This window comes from Octodon degus, unplaced genomic scaffold (genome assembly GCF_000260255.1).
Source record: "Octodon degus isolate 3935 unplaced genomic scaffold, OctDeg1.0 scaffold00119, whole genome shotgun sequence".
In the NCBI taxonomy this organism is placed as follows: domain Eukaryota; kingdom Metazoa; phylum Chordata; class Mammalia; order Rodentia; family Octodontidae; genus Octodon; species Octodon degus.
This window is the reverse complement of record NW_004524695.1, coordinates 2,931,727-2,942,458: the sequence shown is the minus strand read 5'-3', so window position 1 is coordinate 2,942,458 and position 10,732 is coordinate 2,931,727. Positions and strand designations below refer to the sequence as shown.

The 10,732-nt window shown below is 41.9% G+C and overlaps 1 protein-coding gene across 1 annotated transcript in view; it reads right to left on the bottom strand.

Moving 5' to 3' along the window:
- Gpld1 (glycosylphosphatidylinositol specific phospholipase D1) overlaps positions 1-10,732 on the bottom strand; it is a 57,370-nt gene that overhangs the window by 27,132 nt on the left and 19,506 nt on the right. The window contains exons 5-11 of the mRNA XM_012516674.2: positions 9,461-9,558; positions 8,936-9,046; positions 8,151-8,199; positions 7,342-7,396; positions 2,707-2,814; positions 2,355-2,382; positions 2,123-2,262 (exon numbers count right to left, since the gene is read on the bottom strand). Of these exons, the coding sequence (XP_012372128.1) occupies positions 2,123-2,262; positions 2,355-2,382; positions 2,707-2,814; positions 7,342-7,396; positions 8,151-8,199; positions 8,936-9,046; positions 9,461-9,558 (589 nt within the window). The remainder of the gene's footprint in view (positions 1-2,122; positions 2,263-2,354; positions 2,383-2,706; positions 2,815-7,341; positions 7,397-8,150; positions 8,200-8,935; positions 9,047-9,460; positions 9,559-10,732) is intronic.

Genomic DNA, 10,732 nt, shown 5'->3' with positions numbered 1-10,732 from the left:
GAGGGAGGGAGGGAGGGAGGGAGGGAGGGAGGGAGGAAAGGACCAGGCAGGCGGGCTGGGGGTGTAGCTCACTGCAAAAGCCCTGGGTTCAATCCTCAATACAAAAGAAGGGAAGGAGAGGGAAGAGGAGGGGAAGGGAGGGCAGGGAAGAAGGCAGCTGATGACATTGTACTGAGGCTATAAACACATTTTGATGTACACACAGTTCTGACTGAGGTTGTAACCACCCATAATTCATTTCAGAAAAGTAAATTTTTGAAGTAACAAATGAACTTTGGAAGATAACCCATTATCAGTCAGCTGGAAAATGCTTGCTAATATGAAAATATGTGTATATTTCTTCCTAGCATAAATTTATTTGTGTTGTCTCTCTTTGGAGCCTTCTCAAAATTTCTCATACATTTCTATGAATTTGGACAGATCTTCCTTGCAAATGTGTGTAAAGAAGCAATGGATTTGTAGAATTTTGTGTCTTGGTAAACTACAACACAGATCAAGGGACAAGACGTATTTCTTTCCATTATTTCTTCCAAAGTAAAGGGTGCGGCCCAGCAGTTCATCTTTCCTTAGCTCTGTATGGAACCAAAACAAAACAAATGCAAAAGCGTGCTTTTCCACTTCAGGCTCACTACACGCGGATGACATAAAACAAAGAACTGAGGTCATGCGCCTCAACACAACCAAGCATTACAACCCTTCCCACACAGACTTGGCTTGCTCCTAAAAGGAATTATAATAGCAGGAGCCAGCATTTCAAGTGCTGACTACACGTTAAGCCCTTGGCGTGAGCACGTTTACGTACTCCTCACCCCCTCTGATGACAGAAGGATTACTGGGCCCACTCTGCAGATGAGGATCCTAAGGTTCAGGGAGGGTCAGCAGTCTGTTCCAGGTAGCTCCAAGGGTGTGGTAGGTCCTTCAAGCCTGTCCTTACTATAGCCTGCGCGGAAAATTCCCAGCCACAGAGGCAGGGCTTGGCAACCAGACTCAAGGCTTCTGTGCTATTAAAAATATCATTTCATTAGATTCCATAGCCCTGCCAAATTGTTACTTACTGAGGTTCCAAAACAAGATTCCTAAACTAAAGTCAAACACATCAAAGGGCCTTTTGTTTCAAATCAACACAACATGTAATTATAGTCAACATTATGTGATAGTAGGAAATGACTTAAGGGCCCAAGAACATCCTAGGGCCCTGCTCCTATCAGCTACTCCAACTATAAAGGCACACACCTGCTAGAGTCCTCCTGCCCTGAGCCATCCCCCCGGGCTCTGCTCCGGCCTGCAGCATGGCTTTCCCACCCTACACCACCTGACCCATGCCCTTCCTTTCCCTAAAGTAGGTGTCCTCTATGACACTTGCTGCCCCAGGCCTGCCTGGCCACCCAGCTCCGCATTTGGAGGACTTGTACTACCACTGCTGTGGGCTTCTCTGAGTAACCCTGGTGCTGTTGGATGACCCTGCGACCCCATCTGTATTTGGCCGAGTCCCTGGCTAACTCTTGTCCTGAGCATGCCCAGGAGAAAAGGGCCTGGGGTTCAGCAGCTGTCTCATCCGGGGTACTTATTGGATTTCCAGGGAAGACTGCACTTCACAAACACTCTGCTTCTAGAAGGCAGAGGTATGGTGGGGTCCCGGTGGCTTCCGGCCTCTGACTAGAAGATGAGGCAATCCTTACAATCCTGGGCCCAATCCTGGGTCTGGGTGGAGAGGAGGGGGGCCTGTTCAGCCGTGGGAGCAGGCCTTCCTGTCCCACCAAGAGTGCCTAGAGAGGGGGAGGGCACCTGCTCAGCCCTAGCACCGTGGTGCCACCACTGTAGAGCCCTGGGAGTGGCCACTCCTGTGCACCAAGAGTTCCTGGAGAGAAATTTCAGGGGCACAAAGCAGGGGCTGAGTCCTATGTGATTGCGGTCTGAATTCTCACAGACCACACAGCATGTGCCTCTCTAACCCCAAAACTTGCTTCTCCTCAGCCAAGCCAGCCGGGTAGGACCCCCTCAAGCAGTTCATGAGACTGTTTGGTCTTGTTTTTGTTTGATTTGTTGGAAAGCCTCAGAATCATTCTGGGGAACAGAGTAGAAAGACAAAGAGGACTGGTGTGAGACATAGAGAGATATTCACCTGGTACCATTCTCTAGCATAAAGCTTGTCAGTCGGTAGATGCTTGTGGACCAGAACGCCATATCGTCCAGTCCTCCCAGGAAATACTCTTGGAAATGCTCCACCAAAAACGGGGACTTCAGGGAGTAGGTAGAATATAGCTACAGCACAGAGAAAAGAAAAATAAGTAAGGTGCCATTCCTGCCACTTGCAGACTCCTTTAAACTAAGATTTCAAGGAGTAAAATCTTTACCTTGGAAGCAGCTAACATCTCTCCATACCTGCAACAGAATGATCATTTTGAGAATTGCAGTTTCTATAGAGAAATGAAGTGAATCTGAAGGAAAAGTGACACCCACATGTATCCAGCTGTCATGCATTTGCCTTCAAATAACTGTAATCTGTACATCTAAACTCCATTCCCAGGAACTAAGGCATAGAAAGCATCATAAGGGGGCCGGGGAGATGGCTCAGTGGAATAAGCGCTTCCCTGGCAAGCACAAGGGCCTGAGTTCAATCCCCGGTTCCGCCAAAAAGAAAAAAGAAAGCATCGTAAGAAAGTCACAATAGGGTCAGTCGGAACGTTTCCTCTGGGTCACACTCACATTTCCCAGAACTGAAGGTATGAGCAGTCCACAATGACATCTGCACTGATGACTTTTCGACCGTAGAGTTTCTCATAGATTCCCAGTAGATCTTTGACAGGCACATACCTGAGAAATGCATCGAAATAAAATCTTTTGATTCTGAAGTTGAAGATAACAGCAACAGAAATAACAGCAGTTGCCAGTATTATATAATAATCATTAGATATTAGATATCATTACCGTAATATTACTGGTGCCCCTGTTATACTCCCTTTTACAGAAGGGGAAAACTGGGGCACAGAAAAGTTAAATAATTGGCTCAGTGATACAAAGCAAACAATGGGTGACTGTAGTAGTTAGGAAGGTATATTCAAAGATTAGAAACTATGAAATATAAAATAAGTGCTTAATTTTATTAATTTAGAGTTCGAGAAAAATATCAAGGTGTCTTTACCCTTCTGAACAGAACTATTCTCAAGAATCATTAGTTTTAAAACACCAAATATGGCTCCTCACCCTGACATGCTAGTTTCAGAGAATACGAGGTAAAGCAGTGAGAGGAATTCTATATCCAGATTTTGGCTCATACATATTAGTTATCTTAGCTGGAAGAAGAGCCATATATTTTGAATTTTGATTTGTACTGAATCATCTTTTATCTTAATTTCAAAATCTTAAAACCAACAGGACAAAAATCAGAACCAATAACATCTGATTCACCTATATTTACAAAAGAGGAAGGTCTGGCAAGTCCATTTTGTACTTTATAAGAACACTGGGATGGCTTTTCCTAATGAAAGTAGTTTAAAAGGCTAGAGATAAATAACAAGAAATATTTGTTTTAATGAATCACTAAGCTAACAAGAAAGTGAAACATTTCCAAAGACTTAAAAAAAAAAAATAGGAACTGGAAAGTTTGAGAGCACAGGGGAATTTTACCTTCCCCTGATGACACCCACTTCCTGAGAACCTGAAGGCTTTTAAAAAAATTTTTTTTAATTTATTTATGTATTTGGTACAGGGTCTCACTAAGCAACCTTGCCTTGTAGTGATCCCCGTCTCAGCTTCCCCAGCACTGGGAACAGGGGTGCACCACCATGCCTGGTTTCAGTGGCCAGCACCGCACGCCTGGGGTGTCAGGGCCGGCATGACATGCAGTACCAGGGATCAAACCTGGGTCCTTGTGCTTCCCAGGCAGGTGCTTAGACTCCTGAGCTATCTCCCCAGCCCAAACCTGAAGGGTTCTGATGGCTCACAGGAGACAAGACATATGGGGTAGGAACAACCCAAAGTGGACCATCTCTCCATTAAGTCAGAGTACAAAAGGCTAGACATTTACCATGAGTATGAGCTAGAAATAAGCCAGCACAGAAAAAAGCACAGCAAAGAAACCTGCTTGTTTTCATCCTGATGATGGAGAGAGAAGAACAAGATACACTGAGGTACATTCTCAGTCATGTTATACCACACATGGCAGTTAGCACTGGCGGCACCCCCCGCCCCCAGCCAGCCCCACACGTGTTCTGTCCTATACCCTTGCTACCTGTTTAGTCAGAAAATGTCAGAGGTCAAGTGTAAGTTAAAGAGGCCCCACATCACAGGCCCTCAAGATAACCTACAGAAGCCCAAGCAGACCCTCGCAGGAGAGAGGGAAGCCCAGGTAATTCAGACACCACAGATACAACCTAAAGATGCCCAGCACAACAGCAGTCAAATCTGAAAAACTAGAGGCTAAGGCAACACACATTGTTAGAAGTAAAGAAGCCCCTGAATCATGACAAAAAGTTCAATTCCCCAGAAAAAGACAGCTTTAAAACCTGACTGGCGGGCTGGTGAGATGGCTCAGTGGTCTAAAGAACCTACTTAGAACAAGCTTAGCAAAGCACGGGGACTGTGGTTCAATCCCCCAACACCACATGCCAGCCAGCCCTGCCCCCTGGTGGGCTGAGCTGGCCACACACACACACACACACACACACACACACAAATAAAATAAAATTAAAAAAAAAAAAAAAAAAAAAACACCTGACTGGGTCTTCAAAACCTGTATGTATATTGACAGAACAATAGAGAGCAGTTGAAAAATCAACTATCAAGATGGGCAAAGTTTTAAACAAATTGCTCCCTCAGGGGTAATCATCAGGTCAATCTGATAAAGAAATAGTAACAGTATCTGAGTTATAGCTTATAAATCATTTTTATTTGGATAGTAGAATTAATAAGTTAGCATAACCATAAATTGAAAAATTAATCTTTTCAATCTCTTGTAGAATATTTACAGAAATTGGTCATAATCTAGGAAACGTATCAAGACTCAGTGAATTTCATAGACGCCCAAAGAAAGTATAAGGAAGAAAATAATCAAGACTTGAAATAAATAAATAAATAAATAAATAAGACTTGAAAGAAATAAAATGGAAAATAAATTCATAATCCAGGCACAGGTGGTACATGCCTACACTCCCCACATTCCGGGAGGCTGAGACAGAGGACTACAAGTTCAAGCCCAGTTTGTCTTTTTTTTTTTCTTTTTTGTATTTTTAGAGAAGGATCTACAGGGTGTTCGGAGTCTTACTACTAGATCGGACTCATAGTGATTCTCCTGTTTACAGCCTCCCAAGTGCTGGGATTACAGGCGAGCACCACCACACCCAGTCTCAATCACCGCCTCAGTGCACCCCAGGGGCGAGGCCAGCACAGCACAGCAGGCCCAGGGATTGAGCTCCACCCCTGTGCCTGCTTGCAGGCGCTTTAATCCACTGAGTGATAGCCCAGTTTGGATGACTATGTAAGACTCTGTCTCAAAGTGAAAAATAAAAATACTTGGGATATAGCTCAGTCCAAAATCCCTGGATTCCATTTCCAGTACTACAAGAAAAAAAGGAAGGAGGAAGGAGAAAGGGGCCGGGAGAGAAAGAAAGTGAAAGAAGATTGATAAAGCCAAACTTCATTCTTTAAAATAATAAACATGAAAAATATTATGCAAGATAGTTTAAAACTGAGAAGGCAGAATATACATTATAACAAAGGGAACATTTAAGTGCAAATAAAGCAGGAACTTTGAAAGCTAAGATGTTCATATTATGAACAACCTTGTACCAAAGTGTTTAAATACTTAAAATGGAAAAATCCTAGAAAAATACAAAGCTCCTTAAAAAGTTGAGAAGCTCTATAATCCTGTAATCATTAAGGAAGTTTGTATAAAATTCATACAAAGAAAACAACAGCACTAGACAGCTTTACAGGCAGATTCTAGCAGACATCCCAGGAATCAATATTCTAATCTTATAGAAGCTTCCAGAGAATACGAAAGGAAAAACACTCCCTGATTGCTTCTAGCAAGGCCTTGATAGAAAAATATTTTTTAAAAAACAAAGGAAAACTACATGCTTACTTATAAATACAAATACAAGAACTCTAAGCAATAACAACATAAGCAACAAATAGAAAGAAGATGGTACATCATGACAGAATTGGCTTTGTCTCAGGCAGTTAGCTTGATGTAGTATTAGCAAGTAGATTAATACAATTCATTAAATTAACACATAAGAAACATAAATGTCTCAGACACAGAGTAAGTCTAACCCTATCTATCTAATTTTATTTTATTTTTTTCATTTTATGTATTTGGTACAGAGTCTCAGTACACAGCTCATAGAGATTCTATCTAATTTTAATGCATGAGTTAAAAATATTAATAAACTAGAAATCAAAGGAAACTTCCTTCAATCTACAAAACTCCATAACATAATACTTTTAAAATATCTTAAGATCAGTAAGAAAATAAGTGTGCTCAATATCAATACTTCCATCCAGCACTGTACTTGAGATACCAGCCGGAATGACACAGCAAGAAAAAAGAAAAGGCAAAGCAAAATGATTTTACTTTGGAGACTGTAATTGCCAATCTACAATAAATTCTAAAGAACCACCAGCTAAGTAGGTAATGAGATAGCTTAGAAATGGCACTAGCTACAAAGTCTAACTTTAAAAGTCACCTGGATTTCTGTAGACCAGTAATTAATTAGAAAATATAACTTTAAAAATCATATAGGGTAGCAAAGAAAAGTACAAAGTCTCTGGAACTAAACCTAATAAGATATATAAGAGCTTGTTGAAAAAATTTATATAAAGTCATTCAAGAATACTTAAGTAAATGAAACATAAAACATATATATGGCAAAGGAGACCCCATATTGCCACATAGCTAACTCTGCTCCAATTCGCCTCTAGCCAATAAACATCTAATCAAAATTCCAATAAGAACAGAGTGTAGTAGTTCACACTTGCAATCCCAGCATTTGGGAGGTTAAGGCAGGAGAATCACTGCAAGTTCAGGACCGGCCTGGACTACACAGTGAGTCCCGTCCAGCCACAACTGCCCAGCAAGGCCCTGTCAAAAAAAAAAAAAAAAAAAAAAAAAAAAAAGTTCTTCTTCAGAGATATCAACCTGATTCTAAATGTATGTGAAAGAGTAAAGGCAGAAAATAGCAAGGATCTTTGGAAGACAAAAATAGGAAGATATCCCAACCTGTCCTATAACAAGTCTAAAGCAAACACACACATATGTGCTTAAAACTACATGTACATCTGCCAACGTTAGGCTGTAAGTAGCATTTAGATGTCACACATCGAAAAGGCCATTGCTCTTACCAGCGCCGAGCGAGGTAGTTAAAATTAAATTCAAACTGGCTCACCACGTCTCCTCCTGGGGTACGAGAAGAACATGTACATTTGATAGGTTAATGCTGGCCCTGCATGTCACTTCCAAGACAGTTCTCACAAGATTATCCATTCCTCCTTGTTACATGTTTCTATTGTTTTAGATAGGCATGTTTTTAAGAAAAAGGACTCTTAAAAATCTTAGCCAGCAAAGTATATGAACTAAGAAGGAATTACCCATCTAACTAAAGAATTTTTTTTGTTTGTTTTTTTGTTTTGTTTTGTTTTTTTACAGAACCGGGGATTGAATTCAGGCCCCTGCGCTTGCCAGGGAGGCGCTTATTCCACTGAGCCATCTCCCCGGCCCCTTAAAGAATATTTTTTACAATAAGGAAAAACAGAACATAGGGATTCCTTTAAATAAATACCATTTCTCTCCTAAAATGTTTCAAAAGAAACTTATTACAGAAAAAAGATGGATTTTTTTTTTCAATTTAAACCTAATGAGATTAGGAGATACCAGTTAGAGTATTTTAACCAAATATAATGTTCTTTAAAATTATGACACAAATCAATGACTGTGTTTTAAATAAAACAATGCATATACAACTATTTAGAAATATATCCCCATGTTGCATAGAGATAGGTCTCACTCTAAGTGAAATGCAATATTAAAGATACTTAAGCATATGCTGCTGGCAAAATATAAAAAATACACATCAAAAGCACAGTTGTGAATTCACTGTGAGTGAACAGTTGCAATCACAAGAGAAAATCTGGCAAATATAAATGAACAGTACCAAAATCACCAGCAGAATGGGCATCAGAAAAGGAGCCGTGGAAATCCATCTGAGAAAGAAAAAGAAGCGCCTGCTGTTTATCACGAAGTAGAGCCCAAATTCAGCCTACCTCACAATCAAATGGGGTGCAGAGGCGGTGGAGGCGAGGGGACCACCTGGCCATGTGGAGGGCTGAGGAGCCCACAGGCAGGCCTCCTTCTCACAGTAATGTTTTATTTTGTTGTTTATCTTAGAGTTGAATTGAATACTTAATGTCTGGAACAAAGATATTGCAGATAAATATATATATATATATATATATATATATGTCCAAGACCAAGTTTAACCTTCTAACAGATGGAATTAATATCAATTGTTGTCCAGAAGGGTCTTCCCAAAGTGAAGCCAATAGCTAAGATCACAATTATCAGATTGGGGCTATGGCATTTTCACAGAGGAAATGGAAAAGAAATAGAGCAGAACTGCTACTTTTAAAAAGAACCATCGAGCAAGTATCCATTACTTATAGGTTGAATAAAACTAAAACAACATCACATCTCTTGCCATTTTCAGTACATGTAAGTCTTTCTCATCTTGTGAGTGTATTTGTCTGGGTCCAAGAAAAAAAAAAATGAATGAACAGGAAAAGGCACACTATGACCAAATACCACTTTGGGCAAGAAATCTTGTTTGCACATGACATCTGAAAAACCCAAGATTTCCTTTTTACTGGGCAGTGTGCTTTTGTTTTTAGGTAAGACAGCTGCGCTCCCACAGAGTCTGCAGCTGCAGAGGTGGGTGCTCACCGCCCCCATGGTCCTGAGGAAGCCCTGCTCGATGCCCAGGCTGTGCCAGCTCACGTCTGCCACCATGTGTGAGGTGATGCCGAACAAGAAGGCCACCAGCTTCTCAGTGCCCTGTAAGGAACAAATTATAGTCCTGTGTGCTTGGGTTGTTCTGTAACAATCCTATGAAAAACCTGTGTATTTAGGCTTAGAAATTGAGAAATTTCCACTAGCAAAACTATAAAAAAGTTAGAGGCAAGTACAGTGTACTGTCTAGTCCCCAAAACTTAAATAGAACTTGTTAAGATGTTCCACAGTGCCTTGGACAAATGTTCAGATTACTATCAGAGGAAAATGGCCAAGTGACATGCCACCATTTTTTTTTTATCATAACTTACTCTTGTATCAACCAGGCACCTACTGTGTCCCAAGTGCTGTTTGGCTAGTGCTCACAGAGCTAGGCAGCAGGGTATAAGTGGGGTGAGTGCAGGTGCAGATACATGGTAGGTATGGAGTGCAGGGTTTTAGGGTGGAGGGGGCACCTACCTTCCCCCAGGGAAGAGGAAAGTTCTCCCGGATGTAATGGATGCTTGCATTGAGGAACGGTGTCCAGTGTGTGCTCTCGGATACATCATGGAATTTTCCTGATGACACAAAAGCAGGGCTCTGGGCTCATCAAAGTCACAGTCTCCACCAAACCTCCCAGCACCACCACTGCTGCAGCATCCCTGCCCCTCACTCCCTCCAAGCCCCCGTTCTTCCGTTGGTGTTCAAGGATGCCTCCTAGAGTGGAACAGTGACCGTCACTTTGGAAAAGGCAGGGACCATGTCCCTGATGGCCAGAGTCCTCTCGGAGGCACAGGCCAGCCTGAGCTGCTCCCTATACCTCACTGCACTGCCTTTAAAGGAAGCTAGAAGGCTCCACTTCTGTGCCCGAAAGCTCAGGAGTCAAGTTTGGGTTGGTTCATTTATTTGTTGAGGAATTTTAAATATTTTCTTGGTCGCGCTCTACAATTCCTAGAGAGCACAAAGGGTGAATCTCCCATAGGCTTTCAAGCACTTGAATTTATAATAACTATTTTTTAAATGTCATAAGCTTGAGGGGTTCATACAAGCATCACTGGAGGGAGCACCCATGAAGCATTTCACTGGCCCAGAAGGAGGTCACCCACGCTCAGTCTCCAAGTGCCCAGATCCCCCACCGAGCACCAGCAGCAAGGACAAGTGGAAGCAGCCCTCTGCAGCTCACGCTCCACTGTCCACACCGTCTTGTGCTGTGGCTGAAGTGAAAGCTGCCTGCCCACCAGCTTAAGTTAACAGTTTTTCTGAAATTTCCTTGCAAAGAAGTTGAAACTAAGAGATTTGATTTGGCCCAGCAGTTTTCTCAGAGATAGACTCTTAAACAATTCCTACTCTCTAGAACATAAGCAAAATCCAGAATAAAACACCAGCAGATCTTTGGCCCAACCAACGCTGAGTGGAATTGCCAACTAACCACAACTGCCTGGTCCCTCTTAAAATCATACAGAAGAGAAGCAAAGGCAACCTGCGGGCATGCTGGATGCTAAAGCAGCCACTGGCCAGAGCAGAGCGCTCATCCGCCCACACGAGGCAGCATCTCACAGGGATCCCCTGGGTCTGCGCCACCCTCGCAAGACCAGTTACGCTTCTATTGCCCAATGCTGAATTAAGTTAAATTACTGCAAACATAAAATATCCATATAACAAAGGGAATTATTTTGGACAATTAAGTATCTAAGAACATTACATACTTTTAAACAGTACAATCAATGTGAATCATCCAAAAAAAAAAAAAAA